The sequence below is a fragment of the Fusarium keratoplasticum genome, chromosome 3 (assembly GCF_025433545.1).
Source record: "Fusarium keratoplasticum isolate Fu6.1 chromosome 3, whole genome shotgun sequence".
Lineage (NCBI taxonomy): Eukaryota > Fungi > Ascomycota > Sordariomycetes > Hypocreales > Nectriaceae > Fusarium > Fusarium keratoplasticum.
Genome location: NC_070531.1, coordinates 3,632,870 through 3,658,018, shown reverse-complemented (window position 1 = coordinate 3,658,018; position 25,149 = coordinate 3,632,870). Strand labels below are relative to the sequence as shown.

Genomic DNA, 25,149 nt, shown 5'->3' with positions numbered 1-25,149 from the left:
TTCGGTGGCGCAGGGGGCACTCGAGTGATGGCTCTTGCCAGGTATTCGCGACAGAACCAGCCAACTTGGCCATGTTCCTCCCAACGGGCCATCTAACGCTCCAAGCAGACTCGGTAAGAGCTTCGAAGATCGAATACCGGTTCTAAACGTTCAAGCTCCACCTGTTAGCATCGTGATCATGATCAGAGTCCAAAGTATACGCAAACAAAGCCACAGCTCGCTGATACTTCAACGAGCCCAAGCATCAAACCGCCGATGGTGTCGTCGACTCCCAGAGGTCGTCCCTGGCGAAAGAGGGTGCACAACGGCCGACTCGGAACGTCCCGCCCACGCTTCCAACGACAACTTCCGTCTTTGAAGCCAGAGTTTCTGAGGGATGTGTATGCCATGTACGAACTTTCGCAACGAGTACAACAGGAACGCGGGAGGAGTGCCAGAGCAGCTGAGGGCAATACTTTCCTTCTTCGAGTCCGTCAAATGATCAGCCCTAGAAGTCCAAGAGGAAACAACAAAAGGCAAAATAGCCAGTGGCGTCAAAGTCCACAGGATAGATCAGCCTTTGACAGTTCCTCCTTTGTTCTCCTGCCTCGTATGATCCACGAGATTGGGCTTCGGGATGGCAGACTGGCTCCCCCCCCCCCTCCTTCTGCCGGATGTAGTAAGGGGGAGTCGAGAACGAAAGACGGTGATGCCGAGAGAGGCGGGGAGTTTGATCAACGACGGCGCGTCTTTCTTTGGATGAATGAAAGAGTTCAAGGTTTGAAGGAGAGAATGGGAGTTGCCAGTAATCAACTTTACCCGTGGTGTTGGTTCCTTCCTCTAGAGCAAGAGTAGCCCGTCATCCCGTGACGTCCCGTCCCCCGGAAGCGGGAAGGTTCCAACATTCGCACCTTCCATCCTCCCTCTCCCATCAACATCATCATCAACATCATCACAACTTCTTCCCGCTCTTTTCTTTCCTATTTCGTTTTCCGAAAGGCCCCGCCGCCCCCGTTCTCGATCCCGTGTCTTCGGTCTCCCCGAGAAACGAAAGCGAAGCCATCGCCAAAAACAAAAACAAACACCAAAACCTTGAAACCTCGCTTATGGGCTTTCTTCGACGTCACCTACATTCCAGCGCCTCGAAAAGCCGTTTGCGGTCTCGACGCGGGAGAGAGATCCACAAGCACGGCACACGTCGTCGTCCGTTCCCTGTCCAGCTGAACGACAATAAGAGAGAATAGCAAAATAGAAGAAGCAAGACAAGACTCGCGCGGGTCAATAGGCTTTAGTCTTTTCTGTCCTCTAGTAAACCACACGCCCCGTCTAGATCTGATCAAAGGGAGAGAGAGCGAGCTGAGGCTTTTGATGCGTCCCGAGCATCTGGCCTAGATCGAGGGGGTAGAGATAGCTTCTAGACTTGCACTTCGATTTCCGGGCATGTGGGAAAGGTCCGCGCAAAGTCGGCGCCTCTCCGATGAGGCTAATCGACTCCCGTATCGAGATCTACATTCCAGAGCTTTTGATTTAGAGGCGTCTCGGCGCGGGGAAGGGGGCGCGCCATCTGGTGATGGGCAAGGTGTGGTGTTTGAGGGGAAAAAACACCAAAGAGTAGGCCATCACGATAGTAAGCTACCGAAACCACCCCCCTTTTTTCCAAGTCATCTTAATATCATCTCCATACCTTACCCAGCTACGATACACTCCCACGATGGCATCTACAGTAGCATGCCATATCCCTTCCGCATTCCAGCAGCTGGTTTCAGGCACCGCCCAGTCTCTCAAGTTCCAAAGCCTGGCCTCACTGTCTAAGACAATTGTCTCTTCCTCCCTTCTTGTCAAAATGTTTCGGAAGGCGCTCCCGCTCCCGTCGGGACGATGCCTAGTTCCTGATTCACATTCTGCCTTTTCTCTCTCCCTTGCTTCCCTCCCGTCATCAATTAACATTCGTAGATCAGAGACAGAAACACGCCCCCCTTTTCCGGTCATGTTTTTTGTGTTTTTCGACACGGCTCTCTAAACGAGAAACAAAATCTCGGCACAAATTCTGCCGTCCATTTTTTCTTCTAATCGCAAGTCGGACCTTTTTGGAGAGACATTGCAAGCTTTCTCCCACCGCCCCTGGTTGCCTGAATGTCCGCTCATCAAATGCCTCGCCTACTTTGATTATCAAGATTTGGATGACACACGGGAACGGAAATGCCATCGGGCTGTGCTGCACCCCAGGAACTCTACTCTGGAGCATAGTTTCACTCCTACGGCTCCCGTCTGCCTCAACTCTATCGTCTTCCGCGTGAGGGGGAAAAATCTTCATCACCAACACTGTTTAGCATCCCCCCTTTTCGCTCCAAGGTCAATTGACCCAACAATCACCAGAAACTAATCCTTCCTCCGCCCCTTTTTTTTTCTTGTTCATCGTGTCCGCACCGCATGTGATACTGTGGTGAAAGATTAAAATGTCAGATTACAAGGCTCTCGCCGAGTCAATGCTGCCCAACAGCCAGCTCGAGTCATGCATAACACCTCCAAGCTGTCAGCGCTGGCCTTGCCGTTGATGCCGCTGCTGCTTTTCTCGCCAGCCTCGCTTGGCGTATCTGTATCAATTGGAACTAAAAGACAAACCTGGCCTGAGTTGAACAATCACATCGCGACCAACCAACTTGTCGTCGCCCAATGTTGATTGATGAAGCATCACTTACATGGACCAACTCAAAACTTGTCACCACCCCCTTCATGCCCAACCAACAGAGTTGCACGCAGCAAGTAACAGTACAGTACAATCCACCTCAGGCCATTCCCTTCTTCATCTTGTCTCTTGTCAAACCAGTCTTTCCCCCTCTCCAATAGCGCCCGTCTCGTCCGCCAAGCCCAGGCGAGAGAGGAGAAAAAAAAAACCTTACCGCCTCTCTCACACTTCCACGCACACCCCCTCCCGCCGTTTGTTCTGCCTGGCTCTCACTCGCATGGTGCCTCCCTCGCTAAAAGGGAAAAAGAGGCTCCTCCCCCTCATCGCGGCGCCGGCCGCCAGATCAGGCCCGGGCCCCCCTCCTCCCCTTGTTTCGCGTGCCTCCCTTCTTGTTGTTAATACCGGACTCTTTCTGAAAGCAACGGCGGCGTACGACTAAACCCTTGCCCTGCCCTAAGCTACACGCCAGAGACACCGCCGTTGGGAAACGGGTCCCTGGGATTGTGATGCATCACAAGCAAGGGGGGGCCAAGGAGGAGAAAAGGAGACGGGAGCAGCTGCCAGAATCGGGATCGAGGAGAACAAGAAAAACAAGCCTGTACGAGGGTCTCTGGTTGATTCTCCCTCTCTGTAGAGAGTGACTTTGAACCATCTTGGTCAGGTTGCTAAGCTCGGGCTTCAGGCTTACACCCGCTCGGGCCAATGCACACCTACCTACTACTTGACTAGATGTGGTGTTGTAGCGGCAATCTACGGCTACGGCTCGTACCTGAGGCGAGGGTCTCCTGCTAATTACCTTCGGTACCTACAGTACAGTACCTGTCTACCATGCTGCACTCCAAGTAAAGCAAGACATCCCCCCTTCATTCAGCACGTTTTTCCCCCATCTAGTTGCGGTAAAGCCGTCCGTCGAACGACTCTCGCAGGTTAATAGCCCTCAAGTTGATTAAATCCCAAGCCCAACCGTGCCCTGTTCATTGACACCCCCAAAAGGTACAGGACCAACAAGAGACAAGTCAAGTCAAGTCAAGCAACAATAACAACCTTGTCCAAAATCTTCAGCTCAGACCAACAACAACAACCACCCAGCCCAGCCCAGCCTCCCCTCAAGACATTGTCTCGCTTGAACACATCGACTCCAGGTCATGTGCCTCTCCCGTCCTGCGCTGTCCCCTGTTGTCTCCCCTCCCTCTCTTGGACGCAAACGAGCCCAACACTCACACTCACACGCCCCCTCGAGCACCAACATTCCATTCTTCTCTACGAATGTATGTACAGTGTTCAACTGACAGGGCGGGCCCCGGGACCATCCACCACGGGGCGCCGGAGTGCACGCGGCGCGAGAGCCACAAAAAAAAAAAGACGTTGGAAATGGAATTCCATCCAAGGAAAAAGCTCCAGGGGGGTGAGAGTGTGTGCAGTGCTTCAACCTAATCGTCCGCCTCAGCCTGGTGTTGACATGGGGCGCTTGACAATGCTCGTCGTGGCTTGTATTGACACCCGAGTAGTTAATAAGAGTCTCTTTCAGCCAGCCTTCAACTATTGTCTGCTCTAGCTAGAGTAGTAGTGTATTGCCTCCATCTCATCGAACTAAGGTAGCTAGTAATCGTTGGCCTAGGCTCTCTCCTCCCGCCTTTTCATCCCGTCCTCTCCATCCGTACCGTACTGCTGCTACGTGCTGCCTAGTTGGCACCACGGACGGCCAGGCCATGTGGATTCTTCCCTTCATCTGCTTTCTCCCTGCCACGCCCCCTCCCGAGCCGCCCGCCCCATCTTGAATGTCGCCGTCCAGATGCTTCTCGACGTCTTGTTGGCCTGAACCGGACTGATACATACGTGCTAGCTCAACCAGCGCATGCGTGACAAGCAGCAACAATAGACGCCCTTCCCGCTTCCATTACTACCTCGACTCTTGTTTCTCCTTTCCTCTCCTGCCGTGTCCCCTACCCATTGACATACCCAAACACTCCCAATTGCTCGTACTGTACTCTCTTGTACCATCCCTACCCCTGCAAATCTCACCACGGTATCTGCCGCGCAGCCGCCGGGAGTCTTCGGGTGACACATGACGACCTTGCGTGGACCCTCACCCCCTACTGTAGAGGCCCTGGCTTGCCCTGGGTCTGCCCTGGTCCCTGGCCCTCTTTTTTCATCCTGGCCTTGCGTGCGTAGCTTGCCCCCTTCTCCTCTCTCGCTCTGTTCGTTCCCCTCTTCTTTCATGGCCCTTGTCCAACCCTGGAATCGTCCGTCCTCATGGCCACCAACACCCCTGCTTCTGCCTCTCTGTAGCGCCCCTCCCCTCCCTCTCCTCCCCCTCCCTTCGCTGTGCTGCTTCTGGTCTGTTGGTTGTGCTTCCCAACCTTGAGCCATTCATTGGATACCATTCGCCCGACTCTCTCCATCTCCTCCGGCCAGTTGACGGCTAGAGATCGAGCCATTCACTGCCAAATGGAAAAAGAAAAAAGTAATCATAATAAACCAAGAGAAAATCAAAACAAGAAGGAAAAAAATAGACACCATTGATCGTGCATGCAGCCAATCACACCCTTGATATCAACTACTCTCACACCCTCCACCCTGACAACCTACTCCCAGCCCAGCCATACTGCGTACCTAGCTCCAGCTTCACTTCACCTGCTGTTCACGATAGCTTCAAATCCTGGTCAACACGCGTAGCAATGCTGTTTTTTCTGGCTGATCAAGATCTCGATTACACTAGACAAAAATTCGACTCGAATAACACAGCGCAAAACTTCAACAAAGCCACCCGTCCCCGTGCTCCCGCTGCCTTTTCCCTTTTCTTTTCCTTTCCCATCCAGTTCCCAATCATCCATAGCATAGCTTCCGTAGCTGTTTCTTCCAGTCGCGCTCCAGTACCTGACCGTCCCTTGAGCTGCTTTTCTGTTTCGCTTGCGCGACTCGCCTGACCTTATAGTCAAGAAACACAACCATCCAAGCCTCGATAAAAACACAAAACTGAGCCCCATCATCACCCCCGAGGGCGACAAGAGAAGCCGGAAAATCAAATGGGTGCAACGTACAAAGGGCATTCCGAGGGCATCAAAACAAAACAGAACCACATGGTGCCGTGAGGCTATCCGTCTTTCCTGGAAACACAAAGTGACCGACCGATTACAACATTGCGGCGGCTTTGCAGCCACTGCTTTTCGGACAAAAAATCATCAACCACCCAAAGAAACGAAGAAACCAAACTCGACAGCAAATCAAGCAAGCAAGTAAGCAAGCAACTGAGAAAATCGGCAAAATCAAGCCAAAGTCAACCCGTGCAACCTGGGAACCGAACCATTCAAGGAAAGGGGATTGTTCGTTGCCAAACTCGCGTCTTTCTCTAGGCCATGACCTCTTGTCCTGTATCGTCCTCAAGTTTCCCGTTCAGTTTTTTCGTCTTATCTTTTTGGTCACGCTCCTGTCGCTTCCCTTCCAGTGAGAACATGAGCGTGCTTTGGAATTGAAAAGGGTATAAAAGCAAAACAATCGTCATCAGCTTGTCGGCAGCCATCCAGCAGTAACCGAGAGCCTCGTCGCTAGGCGTCGTCAGGCGGTTTCGATCCTCCCTGTTGACCTGTCCGGCAGCGTCAACCTATTCTTGGCCATCTCGTCAGCGGCTGGCATCTCGTCGTCCTCCTGGCTGTCCTGGCAAAGGTCGATTCAATCGCTCGATCATAGTCTTGTCAATGTCATTCTGCTCCACCAAGTTGCTGAGGCTCATAATCGACTGGTTCCCGCTCTGCTGCTGCTGCCCCTGTTGCTGTTGCTGTCCCTGTCTCGCAGGAGTCGACGCGCCACTGGAGCCGTTCTGGCCCGTGGGAGAGCGGCCACCGGGTGCCGAAGCAGCGTAGCCTCCGCTCGTCGCAGGCTGGGGTAGGGTGCCGCTTGTTGGGTTACGAGGGCTCTGTCTCGGGCCCCCGTACGGCGGGTATCCGATTCCACCCGGGCTGCTGTGGTTCGAGAATTCGGCCGGAGACCTTCTTCGTGGGTCCTCCTCCAATGCGCTGCGTGGTGGAGGCAGTCGATAACCCTCCTCCTGCTCCTCCGAGGTCCTGCGGCGGCGGCGTCCGGCAACTTGGCTTCCATCGTCGGTTCTTGCGTCTCCGTAGGAAGAGAACGATTCTGTCGGCGATTGAACAGGCGCATAGTAGTTTGCCGGAGGGGGAGCATTCGGGTGCTGCTGGTAAGTTGGAGGAGGGGGTTGCTGAGGCGGAGGAGGTGGGACAGTGCCTGGCGCCAGGGGTTGGCCATATGCTCCAAACAGCTGAGTGCCAGGAGGAACACCTCCGGGGACTGCAGAGACTGGGATGAATGCGGTCGAGCTCGAGGAAGAGACTGGCTGGAAAATGCATTCTTGGTTCATTCTGGCACAGTTCTGACACTTGCCACCAGGAGCGCTCTGATAGCCGCTGCATCGGATCTATAGACAGTCAGTCACACGCGCACCGCTACATACGTTTTCCACACCGACCTTTCTCTTGCGGCAATATCGACACGCAATCGAGGTACGCTGGCGAGGCGCGGCTTGGGTCAATTGGGGAGGGTTGCCAGGTCCAACTTGAGGGTACTCGTAAACGCCGCCAGCGAGGTTACGGTAGTTCTGGTGACCATTTGGCGGTGGGGGACCAGGCGGCGGTTGTCGATAGTAAGAATGGGCGTAGTAGGGATCCTGAGGGTAAGGCTCTTGCCCATAGGCAGGGCGGCGGTCATCGTAGTAACCACCTCGCTGGTCCTGTGGGGGAGGAGGATAGGCCGATGAACGGGGGTCAGACTGCGGCTGCAGAGGCGGGAGATACGGCTGCTGTTGCTGGCCAGGCGGAGGCTGCTGCCCGCCAGGAGGCGGATAACCGTTGACAGCGTTGGGAGACGCATATCGCGGATCACTAGGGTAGCCTCGGGGTGGTGCTGCAGCTGGCGGGCCGTAACTGCGCGGGTCATGAATGGATGGGAGAGTAACAGAAGCAGCCATGGTGGCCGGGTGAGCGTCGGGAGGGCGCTGGGCGGTTTCTGGGGGAGGAGGGTAATGCGACTGAGGTTGAGATTGGCTCTCGTCTGGACGGCTTTGCTGATGATAGTCTTGCCGGTAGCTGTCGTCGGCCATGCTATGTTGAGGCGCAAGGGGCCGCTGACGGGCGAGTGTGGTTGACTGGGATTGAACCAGGTGCGTTGGATGGAGAGATGTGGATGGTCAGGCTGCGACAGAGCATTTGGCGGTGGACAAGACTCGAGAGGGAGCGGAGCAGAGCAGCGCAGCGCAGCAATTGGCGTGGTCAACGCCCTTCTTGAAGTGTCGTCGGAGTGGCCGAGGCTCACGAGTCAAGAATGAATGTCTCGGCGGGAGATGACAGCGGATTCCAGAAGTCTTAGGACCGCAATGCCTGAGGCTTGATTCCCGAGAGGCGGAGGGTGAGTTGTCTCTGACGCGGGCGGGAAGAGAGCGGCGGGACAGGCCGACAGTTATAGCGAGGGATGGAAAGAACCTCCGATCTGATCCACGCCGTCCGTGGGAGGAACCAGGAACCGCCAACCGTAAATGGAGCCTGGGGTTTTTGGGGATTGTGGATTGAGGGCCGGGACTGGGGGTGATGGAGGGGGGGACACTCTGGGCCCTTCCCTTCTGTCGGGCTTGGGGGTGCGGAAATAGTCAGCTGAGGAGAGAGAAATGCTCCTTGACGAGCGAGCAGGTGAAGCGAGCCCAAGCGAAGGCGGGCAGTAGAGAGCGAGGTGTCTGCGTCTGTCCGTCTTGTCTGCGACGACGACGACGACGACTACGACGACGCCCTACCTATAGATGCACAGTTAAAAATAAGACGCTGGCCCTCGGAGGCGAGTTGCAGAACAGAGGAGAAGCGGAAGAGGAGAGAAAGGATGAAGAAGAGAGATGGATGTGTTGGAAGCAAAAGACATTGGAAGGCAAGGAAGGTAGGGTAGGAACTAACTATGCCTACGGCCTGCCTACGTCTGGTCTGGCACTGGCACTGGCAGCGAGCGACATGAAGGGAAAGTGGAGAGCCAAGGGAAGGGAAGGGCAGAGAAGGAGGGGTGCGAGTCTAGCAGAGGCATGTGCGAGGGCTGCCGAAGGATGGAAGTTTAGAGTGGGCAAGTGGCGGAGACGATGGCGGGAATGTAAATGGGACGGATGGGCCGGTGTCGTGCCGTTCCCAGGGAGCCGGCCCCAGCTAGCACCAAGAACCCAGGCCTGCTAACTAGCACCAGAACCCAGCAAGTAGCGTAGCGTGCGCCGCCGCCGCCAAAGGGGGGTAAGGCAAGGCAAGTCGAGCTGGGGCGAGGAAGAAGGAAGAAAAAAAGAGACAACCGGCTTGCGACTAGGTAGCTAGGGAGCCGGGGGAGGAACTCCAGCGGAAGGAAACGAGGCACAGAGCAGGGACCAGGGCATCATCTCTGGCGTCAAAGTAGAAGGAAGGCCAAAGGACGGGACGGGAGATGAAGCGACCGACTAGAAGCCAGCACGTACCAGGTAGTAGAAGTAGCAGCAGTTGTGGCTCGATGTACGAGCCGGAATGAAGCCTTACTGTGGACTGTTAAGGCTCGAGGAATCAACTCGCTTCAGGCGGATTGACAGCGATTGGCCTTGTAGATCTCCGTGAACCAGGTTGCTGATTCAAGGCAGACGGCGCCTTGAGCAAGACCACCAGTGTTGAGTGTCTTGGTAGGGAGCAAAGAGAGAGAAAGGAGCCTTCTCGTGGGTAGTCGGATGGCGTGCAAAGCTGTTGGTCCTATGGTCGAGAGGCACTGGCTCCGTGTCGAGGACTACGTCAGACAGAGGTGACTTTATATCTGAGAGGTTCAAAGACCAGAAATGCGATCAGGCAGGGCGAATGCGTGTGACTCCGCGAGACCCAGCGGGTGTGAATAGGCTCTACTCAACAATCGTGTTAGACTTTTTTTTGCTGAAGCATGAGGAACTCTTTCGATCGATCAGAACTCATTGAGGACGGCGCGTCCCTCCCTCTGATGGTTGGTTTCGTATCGCCCCGTGCCTCTTGTCTCTCACTCGCATCTGCACAGGCGATTGTCGTCTGTTGGCCGCCCAGTGCCTCCTCTACGCTCTGGCCCGGCCAACTGTCGTGTGTTGTTGGCCGCCCGAAACGTGCTCTCTCCACCGCAACAATGTGCTTCTCTGCCAGGTTAGAGTGGTTGGTGATACGCTTGGTGAAGCCTCTCTCACTCAAGCCATACACCGAAACCTAAACGAACCTGGCTCGGAGACAACTGAAGGATGGTTTGAGTCAAAGTGAAAGCAACAGCGCAGGCACCGGTAGAGACCAAGGGACGGCGCAAAGCTCGATCAAGATGAGACTTGAACGAGACAAAGACAGCAAGGCAGAGAACTCAACAGCAAGGGCGCGGCAAGCCAAGGTTTAATTCCCGTGGCCGTACCCGTGTTGGCTCAGGTGCCATGAGTTTCGCTCGCCTCTCGCCGCTCGCCGCCCGCCGGCTCGGTCAGCAATAGCCACGCCGCCAATTGCTGACAAGTCGATGTTTCCCGAAACAAGACAGACGCCAGGACCAAGCAAAGGGAGAGTCGGAGGGAGGGATGGATCGGAACAGCAGCAGCAACAACAACAACAAAACACACATCACGCACACAAAGACATACCTAAAATATCGGCGGAAGAGAGATCGGAAGCGGTCTTGAGGACGGAGGAGGGTGGAGGAGATGGCGGGGAGGGAGAGAGATGGAGAGATGAAGAGAGCGCAGCGCGGCAGAGGGGCGGAAGAAAAGGACCCAAAAGACGACAGAAAGCAAACGAGGAGGACGAGGAGGAGGGGCGTGTGAGTGCGACTGCTTGAATGGTTGTTGGTTGTGTTGGAGGGGTTTTCTGATTTTGGCGTGTTTGGTCTGTCCCAGCGGTATGGGAGAGTATGTCAAGGTCAGGCCAGGCCAGGGCCGGGGGTACTGTCCAGCAGCCTGGTGCAGGTGCAGGTGTAGGTGCAGGCGCAGGTGCAGGTGCAGGTGCACGGCAAAGCAGAGCAAAGCAAAGCAAGCAAGAAGGGCCAGGTGCCGGGTGCATATCAGGTGCCCAGCAGGTATTGATTCAGCCCTCTTGTCTGCAGCCGTGTGTGTTGCGCTGCGTCGTCGTTGGTGCGCACAAACCGAGCGAGCGATGAAATAGGATGGATGGGTGGGTGGATGGATGGAGAGATGGATGGAGAGATGGATGGAGAGATGGATGGATGCTTGCTCGGCTGTGGCAGAGCTAGCGGTACCTTACAGCAGTCGACCAGATGGCGGCCGAGGCGGCGACACGGGTGACGGTGGAGTCGATCAGGGAGTCGCCGAACAAACCCAGCTGGACTGAACTCGAAAGAAAGACCAAGTGTCTCTCGGCTCGGTGCGTCAGGGCTTGGTTGGGAGGCGGCTTCGGGGCATCGAGGGAGGGCGTCTCATCGGAGGGCGACGTATCCGTCCGCACAATGCCTAGGCAGTTGGAGCCTTTGCCTTCAAGCACACTCCGGGTCCGCTAACGGCAAACGAACGAGGGAGAACACAGTCAGTCAGTCAGTCGAGGGTGGAGGAGGGGTTCAGCCGAGTACAGTGCGTGCGTGCGCCCCGGAGAGCGACCTGTGTGTGGTGGGCCTTGTCCAACCCAAGAGGGGACAAACAAAGTGTGTGCGCAACCTGTGTGATGGATGGGAGGAAGCTCGTGAAAGCTAACCTGCGGGTTGTGTTGTGAGATGTAATGCCCAAGATGGTTGAAGGAAGGGTAACTACCCGGGCGGGCAGTGCGGCCTGGAAGTGACCGAGCCTATCAAGCGATGCAGATGTAAGAGCTGTGCGCTGAGCTCAGACTGATTAGGCTCGGGCTCGGGCTCAGCCTGACCAGAGACGTCGTGTTCTACTGTCAAGCAGTGAGAGAGTTGTTGCTAAGAGGATGCAGGATTCGATTCACGCATTGGATGGAGCTTGGGTTGTCATGTCGTCCGTCACAAACAAGATATGCCCCCAAGGGCAACACAGCCCTCCCAGTTTGCACCTTCGAGATTCGCCCAATCAAGTCCCTGTCGAGAGAGATGCTGGGGTTCCTCGACGCTTCTCCTTCTGGCCTGGGGACAGGGACAGGAGAGCAGATGCTGTCGGGACGTTGCACCGCGGGCGGATGGTCTTGGGGTTTCTGGAGCCCTGAGCCTTGGGCCGCTGCGTGGTCTGGGGTCCCGCGCTTGTTCCCGACGGCGGGTTGCAGAGGCGGCCGCAGGATGCACCACCAGTGTGTGCGAGGTGTGTGGACAGAGCGAATGGGCGTGCCATTCAGGCTTCTGTACTGTGCGTGAGTGGGCGTGCAGCCCATCTCTGAGTCGGTAGTGCGTGGCATGCCGGACAGCAGGGGTAGATGTATACACCCGATGATGTAGGAGCAGCGCAGCGCGTGGTGGACCTGGCAGAGAGGACTCAAGCCCTGGTCGTGGCCGTGGGACCTGGTCTTCCTTGGGTGGACCTCGGCGCGGCGGACCTGGGTCTTGGACGACGACGGTGGAATTGACCGACGCAATCAGTTAGCGTCTCTTTTCATGCGAAGCCCTTGCTGTCATTCATGCAACTTGTTCTCGACCGCTGCTTCGTCTCTTGTCCGCCAGGTGCCTTTTCTGCGACACACTATCAACGCATCGCATGTCTTTGTTTGCTTGCCCCTTCTGCATTCGAGGGCCCAGTTTCTCGACAGCCCGCTCCGTCGAGATGAGGCGTGTGAGAAGCCAGCTGTCCCATCGGCTTCGAAGCCCGACCAATGCTCATCTGTGCGTTTGCGCGTGCGCGTGAGTGTGTGTATGCGAGGAGCCGCAACGGAACGCCTGCCATAGGTGTGGCGGCCAGAGTAACATCCTCTCTTCTCTGTTTGCTCTGTCTCACTGTTGACAACTTGGACTGCATTGGCGGAACCCAACGTTCTTCAGCTACGGCGGGTAGAACCATCGATGTCTACTGTGACAACGCGCGAGTGCAAACACCGATTCGGCCATGTTTGCGGATAGTTGCAGGACGGCTGCATGGACTCTCCCAGACTGTACGCGACTTGTCCCGAACTGTGTCTCTTGTCTGCCAGCCAGATTCGCCGTTTGGGCCAGCAACAAAGCCAGGGGTTGAAGGCGTTGCTTGCACGGCTTCTTCTGCCTCGCCGCCATCTCGAGGAGGATTGCCCAGAGCCCGCCCACGCAAGGATGCTTCCGCTGCACTGGTTTTCGTTGCCTTCAACCTGGTGCAAAGTGAAACTGAACCGCACAGGCACAGGATGGGAAATGAGTTCCAGTCTCCCCTGGCCAAGATTGCCGTGCCGACCGGGGCAAGTTCAAATTGCAACCAGCTCCAGGGCGGTTTCAAGTGCACAGATGGCAGATGCGCGATGCACACCTCGGGCGCCTCCTAATGCTGCGTAGTAGGCATGGCATGGCATGTACGTAAGGGCGAGGTTGTTTCCTGGTGGCGGACAACGCTGGGCGGAGAACAGCAATGTTCGGTGTCCAGATCGATCTATCCGAAACCACGATTAGGTTCAAAGGGTCCCATCTACATATCCCCCGAGAAACTCGCCAAATCGGAAACCCCAGTGGCGTCACCTGCGAGCCCAGATGTTGGAAACTCCATCGGTTGAAGCAAGCTCATCAAGTCCAGATAGGGGCCAGAAAAGGCGGCCGACATGATGGGCAAGAGATCGGAGAATTGCCGATTTCAGATGCTTAATCCCGCCGGTCTCAAGGGGAAAAGGGCCAGAAGATGACGGTGATGATGCATGACGGCATGCCGGGAAGACGGGAGCAGGGTTAATTCGCCCTGGCCTCGCCGTCCGTTGTCGCGGGGGCCACCTGGAACGGTCCGGTCTGCGCTGGGACCAGTAAATTCTCATCCCATCCGTTCCCCATCCATTCTAGCCCCAGGGTCCGTCCTTCGCTTATGGAGACCACCTTAGCCACTGCCGCCCTGCGACAGAACCGTAGGATCCGCTACGCGACAGCGGTGTCGGGGCGCTCGTGGTACGCGGGGGCGGTACGCCGTCGGTACTTTGAGATCTCGCTTGAGGTGTGCTGACGTGCACTATTCTGGGGCTTGGTCTTGCTCATCCAGATGCTGCTGCCATGGTACTCCTCGTGTACATCTCCAACCACGAGTCTTGAAGAATGGCCCTAACCCAACGGGACCCCGCGGCCGAGTGACGTGCCGCTCTCGTACAGTAGCGCCCGGCGGCAAGGACGAGACGCAATGAACATGATTGAAACTCTGAGCCAAGGCAAGGGATTTGCACGCACTTGTTGAGCTCAGGGACTCACCGGGGTGGATATCCATCATCCACAGCAGCCAGCGTGAGAAGATAAGAGAGCAATAGTAGATCGACCGGGGAGCGTGTTTCGTTTGCTCACCGCTAAAATCTGTGAGGGATGGCATTGCAAACGCTGGCCGGGACCAAACACGGCTTGGGATGCGAGGTGATGAGCCGGAGTGTCATAGAATGAGGAGGATGAGACATGTTTGCCTGCAAAGTCTGCCTCTTTCTCAGGCTAATGTCCCGTTCTTCTGGCGAGGTCGCTCCCTCGTCATCACAATGACCATCACCTTGATCCAATTCCCGAGATGCTGGTTGTCTTCCATTCCTTGTCGCTACTGCATGGCGCCCTGCGTTCTTGACAGCCGGTGGCGCCAGCTAGAGAGGGGGAATCTTGCACAGATGAACGTGGCTCTGTAGAGTCCCAGACGCTGTCGTTTCCTTGGGCTTGCCCGCGAGATGGTCTGGGCAGTGGTCTGGGCAGTCCAGTTCGGCCAAGGGGCCATGACAGCAGAGGTTGCGAGTTGAAGTCACTCGCCCACCGCATTGGTAACAACATCCATGTAATCCACCACGCCACGCGCTGGAGTCCCCTCCCTCCATTTGACCCCATGACGCCTCGTTTTGGTTGTGGGAATCTGCTTCACTGGCGCTTGTCTTCCAATGTCAGCTTGGTTAGAACGTGGAAATTCTGACAGGTCACGTATCCCCTGCGGCTGGCTGCTGAACGAACACGGGCATCCAGAGCGTTCAGTCTCGTCCGTCTCATCCCCTTGCCTTAGTCCGTGTCAGTGCAACCAACATGTGAGTTCCCTTTCCAATGATTGCGCGACATGGATGGGGACCCCGTCGGAAACTGTGCGTAGATGGGCAAATGCGAGACAGTCTGTGTGAATTCCACTGGGTTTGCCAACAAGGAACAACTCCAACTTCTGCATGCTCGAGAAAACGGCGATCTTGGTGCGCAACCTCCCGAGGGCTGATAGGCTGTCACAGGCGGCTCGACGCCAGAACCCGTCAACTAGTGACGCCCATTTGAGCCGGCACTGTCGCACAGCAAAGTCCCTCGCCATTGTTTGCTCCATAGATTGCCTCGTGCCATCATGATGGCCAGAAAGAACGCTTCGCAGGCAAACTACAGCAGCTACCCTGCATTACGCCCGAGGAGGTCCGATGGCTGCGCTTTGATCTGCGCCTTGTCAATTGCAGCAGCGGCCCAGCAGCAGCCACACCAAACAGAGCTCGCATTGAGGAAAATGCAGCGTCTGATAGGAGTCCCGTGAGAAAGCAACCGGCTTACCAGCAGACAGCCAAGACGCAACCTTGTTTGTAGCTCAGTCCTTTGATTGATTGATCTTGGATGGTCACCGATAATCGCCTGCGAACCGTCCATGTGGATGGCAACCGAGAAGGGGCCGACAAGGAAAGCAACGAAACATTCGAGTTGACCAAAAGCATCGCCTCGCATCATGGTCATCCGCATCTTTCGCGTACTCGCAGACTTGTGACTCTCAAGCGTTTCGTCATTGTATCCCACGACTCGATCGGGCGAAATGAACTCAAAGCGCATGTTGATACCCGTTACCCCCACAACGCCCGTCTTCTGGGTGGCATCTCTCATGCACGGCGGTTCAACCCGCAACTCTCGAGATAGCGCCGGGCCTGACAACCAAACTCGCTGGCGAGACCCCGCCACGCACGAGGTGTTGACCCGCGGAGGTAGGTACCGTCCGTTCACCCTGGCCCCCTTGGAGTTTTCCTCCCTGGCTTCTTGGGCTGGCGCCCCTCCTCGACAGGGACCAGGTGACGAGCATCCACACGACTCATGCAGGTCGACTCAGCTCCATGCTCGCCCATCGACGTCTTAGTTGGCCCTGGCTCGAGGTGGGCAACCAGTCACCAGCCTCCAACCACACAGTACGGGTTCTGGTCAACCCAACAGAACGGGTGCCCTGCGCTTTAGATCGGGCTATTTTCTTCTCTCGGGTTCATGGCACGTCTCGTGTGAGGTCGACTTTTGGTGGAAGTGTCCGATGACCTCTCCACCCAGGACATTGCCCCTCATCGTCTTCACCCCTCTGTCACTCTGAAAGAAGAAAAAAAAAAATCTGCTCCATTGCCATGACGATGCAACCCTCCACATCGCTCGAGATACCTCGCCATGGAAACACCGAGGGATAATGCATGAGTTGCTGATTGGTGTGTTGGCTTGCATCCGTTTGACCTTGGAATTTGTACCGCCAGGGCGGTGCGGAGAAGATCTCCTTGCGTGCTCAGACAGTGCTCCGCAGGAAGGGCCGCAGCCTGGTTGTCTGCCTGCCTGTCTCTGTTCAGTCAGTGGCTCCCCCTCTCACCAGGCGTCACTATCGACTCTCCATGCTCCCCTCCCCGAGGGCCGTTGAGATTTGACGCCCTGTTGTTTGCTGATCGGCAGGAGTCCCGAGGCTGACGTAAAAAATACGCCGGTCGCAAACACCCCAAGCCATCAAAACCAATTCACAACCACGACTGACATAGCGTTATTGCTCCCGACGGTCTAGGCATCGCGGTCACCAACAGCAAACGCCCGCCGATTGGCGACCATCGCGTCATCATCAGGACATGGCGGGCTTGTTGGCATCCAAGGTTTCCGATCGCGGAGCTGACCGAACCGACTCAAACGCCGTGATGGCCAAGAGTGATGGGTGGACCGACAGGTCGATTTTGGCGACACGACGAAGCCTGGGGTTGGCCACAGCCATTGGTCAACAACGTATCGATGGGATGCCGGATCGTTGTGTGTCCCGTTTGCCGTTGTGTGTCACGAACCCTCTTGTGGAGCGTGGCTCCGATTCTCTGGAAACCGAAAAAAGCTACCAGCGACGGACCTTGCTCGAGTGACTCCCTGTCGCCAATCATGTGTGAGAATTGCTTTTTCATCCCTAGCCACATCCAAGGCACGGGAGCGGCGGCCCTTGGGGCTCCTTTAGCTCTGAGCAATGAGAGCCTTCGCTGAGGGGGGTGTCTTGGGTCTGGCGGAGTCCCCAAGCAACTCCACAACCACTGACAAGCTGAAATGGTCACCGCTCCTCTTGATCGGGACCAGTTGCAGGAGGAAAGGCGCTGCAAGAAAAAGGCAACGTCAAGTACGGACTCTGACGCTGCAGCACCCCGGCCAGATTGTCATGTGTTCCAGGTGGGAAGGGCCGCAGGTCAAGCTGGTTGCGTCAGAATACCAGCGATCTTCAGAAGGCCCAGACCCCAAACACTTGGTTTGACACGACTGGGGGATCTTTCCAACGAGACTAGGGACGAGCATGGCCTGAGCCGCCCGCAGAAAAGGCTCCTCCCGTCCCTGCCGCGCACACCCAAAACACAATGCCCCCTTCTCAATGTATTTCTTGCTTTCCCATTTGCTAGAGCTGCAGATGTTGCCGACCGACCATGTCGAGCACCACCAACCGGCAATGCACGATGTTACGTTTTTGCCTGACTGCGCAGCTTCTAGCGCAGCTTTGATGTCTGCGGGACTTGTATGCGTGTCCATCTGAGTGGGATGTGTGGTCAGTTCCAGCATTTGCTTCTTCCTTGGCTGGTAGCGTAGCGGCGTCGGCCATGACATGGAGACGTGCGTGGAAGCCTCCCACAAACAGACTGCTGACCGCCAATGAAGCAACATTCTCTGATGCGGGTGGGAGCAAACACTCAACCGCATGCTGGTCGATCACCTCTGCCGCTCCATTCAAGCACTTGTCTTTCACGTCGGCCTCCCTGCAGGCGGCAGGCCTGGTCTGGTTTTTGGGACCCCAAAGTTCGACGCGGGATCGCTGAGGTTATGCTTCTGTGAAACATGGTTTACTCGTGCGCCAGACTGCTGCAAGAACAGCTCGATGGTGTCTCGGAAGGGGGACGGAGTGAGGCTGACGGATATCGCCAGGGATACCTGATGGGGTGTGTTTGATGTGCTTGTAAGTTCCGAATACATGCATCTCCTGCAGTTCTCTCCGATGATGGATCCCGGTGAGCCTTTGGAAAACGACTGGCAACGATACCGCAAGGCGGCGACCGCTCCAGGGGCGGCAGTGTCATGAGTTGCTACTCTGGCATGGTGGATCTGGGGTGGTCTGAGCCAGACGGGGCATGCGGCTTCTAGGTGCGCGTCGGGCCGCAAGGGCTGTCCCGCCCAAGCCTGCTTGGGGAAGGGTTGAGGAAGTGAAGCTCGGCCAACCCGGCAAGCCGCGTCAAGCCTGCTTCACGTGAGAGGTCGACTAAACATCAAAAGAGCTGCGGGACGACACTTGGTGCGGAGATGTGGCAGCCGATTTTGCCAAGGGTGACTGTCTTGCCCACAGTCGGTTGTCTTGCTGGGTAAAGAGGGCTGCTGTGCCACAGTTTGGCAGTAGGAGAAAAGCAAGCACGGGCAAGGAAAAGGAACAATGCTGGTCGACAGGATTGGCTCTGCACGGCGCTCGTTGATCATGGCCGAGCGGTGTTGATGTGAAACAGAGCTCCGCTTCTTGACATCCCATTCGCAACGCAGGACACAAGGCCCGGGACACTGGTATCCAGCAGCTTGGCATGGCCGGAGCATCATAGAACGGCAACATGGCATCCGGATTGTGGCCTGCACGGTGTTGATGCCGAATAGCTTTGGTAGTGATTTTGTGCGACAAAGCAACAAAAAAAATAGGTAGAGCTATGCGTTCTCGAGCGGTCGATTGGCTCGTAGCCTTGAGTTGCGACCCGCCGACCAAGTTGAAGGGGACAGCGTGTCGATGAGGTCCTGCAGCTCTGCATGCCGAGACGGATTGACTGGTCACACCAACTGAGACACCTGACAACAGATTGAGTTGAGGGACCCGGATGCAGCCCAGCGAATAGTCCAACATACCAGCCTCCAGACTGTTGTTAGCTGAGGTCTAGTCTTGGGTGCGGGGATCAGCTCTCAGCATAACAGCAGCGGCGATTTTTGGCCATCCCAGCAGCAATTTCGAATCGAATTAGAGGCGACAAATGAGGCCGATGGCAATCCACCTCGCAGTGGGTATCTGGACGCCAGCCTTGCTCTGGTGGTGAGTAATTTCGGACGATGTCCAAGGAAGGCCACCCCTGCTTAGCCTGACGCTGTCGTGTCGCACGGCGAGGAGGGCAAGCCACAGCCTCGTCAACGAGTCCAAAGGGGCAGATAGTCAGTCCTGCTGTCAGGGGCGAGCGTTTGCAAAGCCGTAAAAAAAATCCCATGGAGACTAGATTGAAACAAGGCCGAAATTATTTTGTCGCTGGGGGCTTTCTCGTGTGTCTGTTTCCCCGGATCGCCGCTCACATGACCGTTGGCAGCTGCAGGGACATGGCCCGATGAGATGGCGAATTGAGAAATTCGAACCCGGTCGGAGAAAAGGCACTTGCAATGGAGCCGATGACAGCCTCGTCGTTCCTCAATGAGACAAAGAAGCAAAAAACTTGACATGGGTGCTTGGCGCCAGAAGCGAGACTCTGGGAGTGGATGGGTAGACAGAGACAAGTTGCAAGAGACTCGCGACGGGTGGGTTGAGAAAAATTCCTTGTTGTCTCGAGGCAATTGGAAGGAGCGACAGAGCCCAGATCTGGAAAGCACGGTCGGAGCGAGTTCACCTTCCCAGGTCCTTCCTCCACTCAATTGTCTACGAACATGAAGCAGTCCTGCGTGAAACTGCCTGTGCTTGGTTCATGGTTGGCTGTTGGCTCTCGATATGGAAGGTACGGGACACTGGCGGCAGCGCAACGGTGGCAGGGGGAGGTGTCAACTTCGGCAGGCGCGTTTGATTTCGTCGTGCTAACTGCCAACCAGCCGTCATCGCAAGCCACGCGCTGTCATCGCTCCTTCCTCGATGCAACCTCCCACGGCCTGAGAGCCTGATGTACATTCGACCTAACAAGGGTTCTGTGATGAATGCCCTCCTTCAGTTCCACACCCATCACCCTCAAGTTGAGCTTCAACCCGTCTCTAGGCCCAACTTGTGGCATTCTCCGGTCCTTGCCATCATGGTTTCTTTTTCAGCTTGTCCCCGATCGTCTTTGCTTTTTCTCGACACTTGCTGTGTGCAATTTAACTTGACCGACTTTGAGATTGATCGACGTCGGCTAGAACATCGCCACCAGCCGCCGCTTGACAGCGAGGGATGTGTGAACGGCCCGGCCCATCGAATTCCGCCCGATCCCTGCATAAAGAGAGACATCTGCTAGCTACGACCCGCATACCGCCCCGAGAACCTCGTGGACTGACCATGAGAGCTGAGGCTCGCTTCCCCAGTCTGAAGCCAGATGCTTGATACACCGTCATCGAGGACCCCCACAAGCATGGAATGCGGTTTCCCATCAGCTGAGAACGAAAAGTTGCATGCCGGTAAAGGCAAATGGCGAACAACACTCGAGAAAACCCTTGGAATCCTGCACATGGGGGAGCCTAGTCGGCGGATAACGGTGGCCAATATCATGCCAGGACGCGGGTACTCCACGACATGGCCATGACCGATGCTGACGTGCGACGCAAAACACTCAATCTATGAGGCACAGCAAGAACCAACAAGTGTGGCATTGAAACGACTAACAAGACTTGGGCAAGGGTGACTGCACGAGCGAGAGCGATCATAACGTGTTGGGCTGACGATGCCGCGATACGCAATCGGCAAACTGACTTGACATGGTGGAACGTGGCTGATGTTCACACCGACACTCGTCTCGCCCTTCGGCCAAGTCGACTGGTATGCAGACCCGAGACCTCGGGGCTGGCGTCAGGGTTGGCACGACGGGCTTGCACCAGAGCTGCCGCCATGCTCACTTGTCACAATCTCAACCCCATACCAGGGGGTCCTTGATTGGCTTCGCCCAGGCAAGGCTCGGTCCGCCAATCGCACACGTCAAGCTACGGTCACGTGAACAAAATTTCATGCGGAAGATCCATGCAAGTCCGGGTAGGCTGCATGTCTCCCGTGAAGGCCCCGCTTTTCCAAGTCCGCCGCGGGCTTGCTGAACGGGCCGCCATACCCAAATGAGGTAGGCAAAGCTATCACGGAGCTCGTGGAGCGGTCGCCTTGGTCGCCTCACCGCAGGAAGAGGGGAGCCTGGTGGACAGGTTGGCAAGTTGGCAAGTTGAGCAGTCGCTTGGATGGCGTGGTCGCATCCCAAAGGTCTGGTACCCGCGCCGCAAAAAGCAACAGACCCCGAAGGAATCTTGGGCCCCCGGAGGAAAAAAACAAAAAAGAAGGCAAGGGTTGGTGCTTGCAGATGTGCATCCGTCCAGCAAAGCCTGCCACGTCGCAATTTCACGGCGCGGCACGGTCGTCAGTCACTTCGCGCCATCCCGGGCTGCATGTCATCCTGGGCCACCAACACTCGCCAACGACGATACGTACCAACGAGTGACTTTATCCTACAGTGCGAGATTGGCCGACGACGCACGGGAACCGATTCCCCGTTTCTGACAACCCAGACCAGACAACCCAACCCACAGGTCAGCCAGCCCCCGTCACGCCCATTCTGGTCCCTGTGCGACAGGCACAGACAGACAGGCATGAGACAAAGCGCCAAAGTCAGCCATGAGCGGTTGTTGAATCAAAGTCAAATTCGTGTTGCGGGATAAATAAGGACGAGGGCCCTGCGCTTGGTGATCAATCACTCTAACCGACCACGCAATTGGGGCTCGAGAGTGCTTGGCGACGTCTGAACGTGAGGGGAGCGAGCACAAGGCAAGGCAGGGCAGGGAAGGACAGGGCAATGTACTCTGGCACCACGAGACCTGGTCTGCATGCACGGCGACCTGCAGGCTGAATAGTGCGGCGCTGGTCTGGCGTGTTGTTGTTGTTGTCCTTGCCTTGACCAGACGGGGTCCCCTGCGAGAAAACACGCCCCAAATTGATTCTTGCCAATCTGACGGGCGCGCCTCGCTCCTACAAAACTTGAAGTGCTTTTTGCGTTGATCTCGCCGGCGCTCGATCTAGCGACCGCCACTCCGATAGGGCGCAGGCTCATCCGGCGCCGGCTAGCAGCTTGTTGCAGCGCAGCGCAGCGCAGGCATGCACCTAGCCCATGGCTCCGCGACCACCAGCGGGGCTCCGCCACGGAGGACAGAGGGTTCCCGCAAGAGCAGCAAACACAGGCCGGCTCGGCCGCCAGCCAGCCCACGGCACGGCCTTGCTTGGTCAGAGGACTCGGCCGCCTCGCACCCCGTCTCTGAACGCCTGGTTGACCTTTGGCCGGGGTTCTGCGGTGTCATGCCCGATCAAGACTGCGGATGGCTCGGTGACAAGTGGGAGCCTGCTTCTAATGACGGACATACAGCAGTATAGCAATCAAGCGGTGAGGCGGACAGGGCGACATCTGCCAATCTACATCCATGCCAGTTTGTGACCCTTCTCGGACAGAGGGATTGCCATTTTCACCTGCTTGCGTCGGGGCCGCCCCTATGGCCCTGTTTAGCAACAGACTCTGTCAAAGTAAAGTTGTGCTACTCAGCGCTGCTCTTCTCGTCAGGGTCGCAGTCTTCGTATCCCTCGACGGATGGCTGCCAGGCCGCACCAAACTGCCGGCCGTGGGTTTGGCTTGGCATGGTTCCCGGGCGGGGATGGGAGGGAATGCACGACCTTGTCTTTGGAGATTTTGCCGCATCAGCCAGGAACCTTCATGCATTGATGCTTTGACATGACAGTGCCGTACCGTACCGTACCGCACTGCATCGCAGAGGGAGCGAGCTGCTGCGGCCGGGAGATGTGCTACGCCGCAGCATCATCCCTTGCAGGCTCGGCGATCAGCGTCGCCTGTGGTCAACCCCACCCTTCCCTTTGGGCTGGCTGCATGTTACGACTCACGGGCGGGAGAGCATCTCGTACCACTTGCTTACTCCTTGGACGCTTGCATTGGCCTAGAATTGCTGTACCATATCCTCCGTACGGGGTACCAAAGGAGTTGCTAGAATGGCACAACCACCGGGTGCTACAGTACTGCTCCATTGCACTGCTCCTGCTACTGTAGTATGCAACATCTCCCCTCCCGGCTGGCGGACCGGTGCGCTCGCGCATGCGCAGGATCACGGAGCAACACAGCAACGCAAATCGACGATCTTGGCTCGGTTGGCGCCTTTGGCTAGTTAAGGGGAAGGACGGTATAGGCATCCGACTCGCCCATGTCGCCAAGCGCACACCGAGGCCTTCTGTCTTGGGTGTCGATAGTAACTACGCCTGTTTTGCCAGTTATGAGGCCAAGTCGAAAAGAGTTTCGGAAGCTGTTTACTTACCAGCAGCTTGAAGCCCCTCCACAGTCCCAACATGCATTTACGATCCGCACGCAACTGGCCTTGATTCTCTGGATCAAGCCGACAACTGAAACATGCAGGCTTTACTTGATTCCAGCCATGCACTGTTGGGTGAGGAGGGGCGGGGCTTTTTCATCAATGGCAACGCGGAGATATTATCGTCAAATGTTTGCGAGGATATGTCTGCGATGTTGAAGGCTAACTATCCGAAAAGTCTCCGCTGCCGAGTTTATAACATGGGGTTTCTGAGCGACCGAGCAACAGAGTTCAACATCTGTATCGACTTGAATTGTGTACGAAACTACCATTGGCCCTCAGCAACCAAGACCAGGTGTTTGATGCTGCAATACTTGATCCTTATCCTGCACACTTTGCTCGCTGTTTCACTTGCCGCTAGGCCCGACCTCGCCACCATGACCGACGTTCTATCCGAGAACCAGGCGTACTTCAAGTGAGGACCCCTTCCTTTAATTCGGCATGAACTAGAGAGCTGCATGCATCCGCCATGTCCATCATTCGATCTCGGCTGCTTGTTTGCCTGCCACGGCCTCAGACCTGTTGGTCTGGCCTGGCCTGGCCTGGCCTGGTGGTGGATCAGCAACTTGTTTTCCACCGCATCACGCTACTAGCCGAAGCTGCAGCCTCCTGTGTGAAGTTCCTTGCTAATTCGATGCAATTGCAGTAAGATCGCCGGGGAGTATGACCAACGAAACGCAGGTGCGATTGCACAGCTGGAGCGCGACATTGAGCAAAAGACGGCCTTTATTGGAGTCAAGCAAGGTGCCAGGCTGCTAGACTATGCCTGCGGCACCGGCATGCTCTCGAGGGTTAGTTGCCTACAAGATGAACCTGTCCGGGCCAGACATGATGGAGACTGACGTCGTATTGCAGGTACTGGCAAAGTACGCGAGCGAGATCATCGGCATCGACCTCTCTAAGGACATGGTCGGGGTGTATAACGCCCAGGCCAAGAGCCAGGTTAGTCTCAACCGCCTCAAGCAGGCTGTGAAGCCCGCTTTTAGCCCACAGCAAGCCGTCTTGTCTTGATGGTTGAGTCCACTAACAGTACATAGGGTTTGTCCAGGCAGGCCTATCAAGGCAATCTGGTTGATCCCGCTGACCCGTCGGCTCCGGGCTTCTCGGACGCCAAGTTCTTCGACTTTGACATAGCCGGCGTGGGGCTTGGTTTTCACCACATCGACAAGCCAGATCTGGCAGCTAAGCGGCTGGCTGAGCGGCTCAAGACTGGCGGAGTTCTCTTTATCATTGACTTTGTCGCCCACGAGATGGACCCCAAGTTTGCGGCTGGACGGGGTATCACGCACCATGGCTTCACTGAAGAGCAGATCAAGGAGATGTTTGAAGGAGCTGGGCTTGTTGATTTTGGCTATGAGGAGTTTTCAGAACCTATCACGTTCAAGGACTGCCACGGTCAAGGACATGGGCATGGACATGGACACGATCATGGTCACAGTCACGGAGAGGGCCACGATCATGGTCACGGTCATAGACACGGAGGCAAAGAGGGAGTACATGCTACCAGGAGGGTCTTTATTGCAAGGGCCTCGAAGCTCTAGCGGAGCTGCAAGTGTTTAGACTCATCAACTGTCAAATTAGACAGATGTGGCGGTTGACCAACAAGTTGACTGCTTCCGAAACATTCGGATACTTGATTGTCAGAATATTTATGTCATGTACATTTCCCAATACAGCCCTTACGTTTCTTGGAACTCTTGGGGCCGGTGAATAGTTACGAACTTTTGATACCAAGTCTCGGTTACAACTACGAGAGCACATTCTCCCTAGATAACACAACAAACAACCCTTTATCAACTCTCTATTAAACTTGTCAGATGTCAAAACTCCCTGCCGTCACCACCTACCCGTCTTGGGCAAACAAGTTACACAGCCGAGCAAGAAGCAGGGCACTGGAATGA

The 25,149-nt window shown here is 56.1% G+C and overlaps 2 protein-coding genes across 2 annotated transcripts; one reads left to right on the top strand and one right to left on the bottom strand.

The window, feature by feature from the left end:
- Positions 1-6,284: 6,284 nt before the first annotated feature.
- On the bottom strand, positions 6,285-7,775 carry NCS57_00445300 (Zn(2)-C6 fungal-type domain-containing protein; the record flags this gene model as incomplete). The annotated part of the gene is made up of 2 exons (XM_053054413.1): positions 6,285-7,094; positions 7,146-7,775. 2 exons carry the CDS (start codon positions 7,773-7,775, stop codon positions 6,285-6,287), a joined length of 1,440 nt encoding a protein of 479 aa, XP_052916573.1.
- Positions 7,776-23,439: 15,664 nt separating this feature from the next.
- NCS57_00445200 (uncharacterized protein) lies at positions 23,440-24,789 on the top strand (the record flags this gene model as incomplete). Its single annotated transcript, XM_053054412.1, has 4 exons — positions 23,440-23,663; positions 23,895-24,039; positions 24,104-24,190; positions 24,286-24,789. Exons 1-4 carry the CDS (start codon positions 23,449-23,451, stop codon positions 24,787-24,789), a joined length of 951 nt encoding a protein of 316 aa, XP_052916572.1. The 5' UTR covers positions 23,440-23,448.
- Positions 24,790-25,149: the final 360 nt, after the last annotated feature.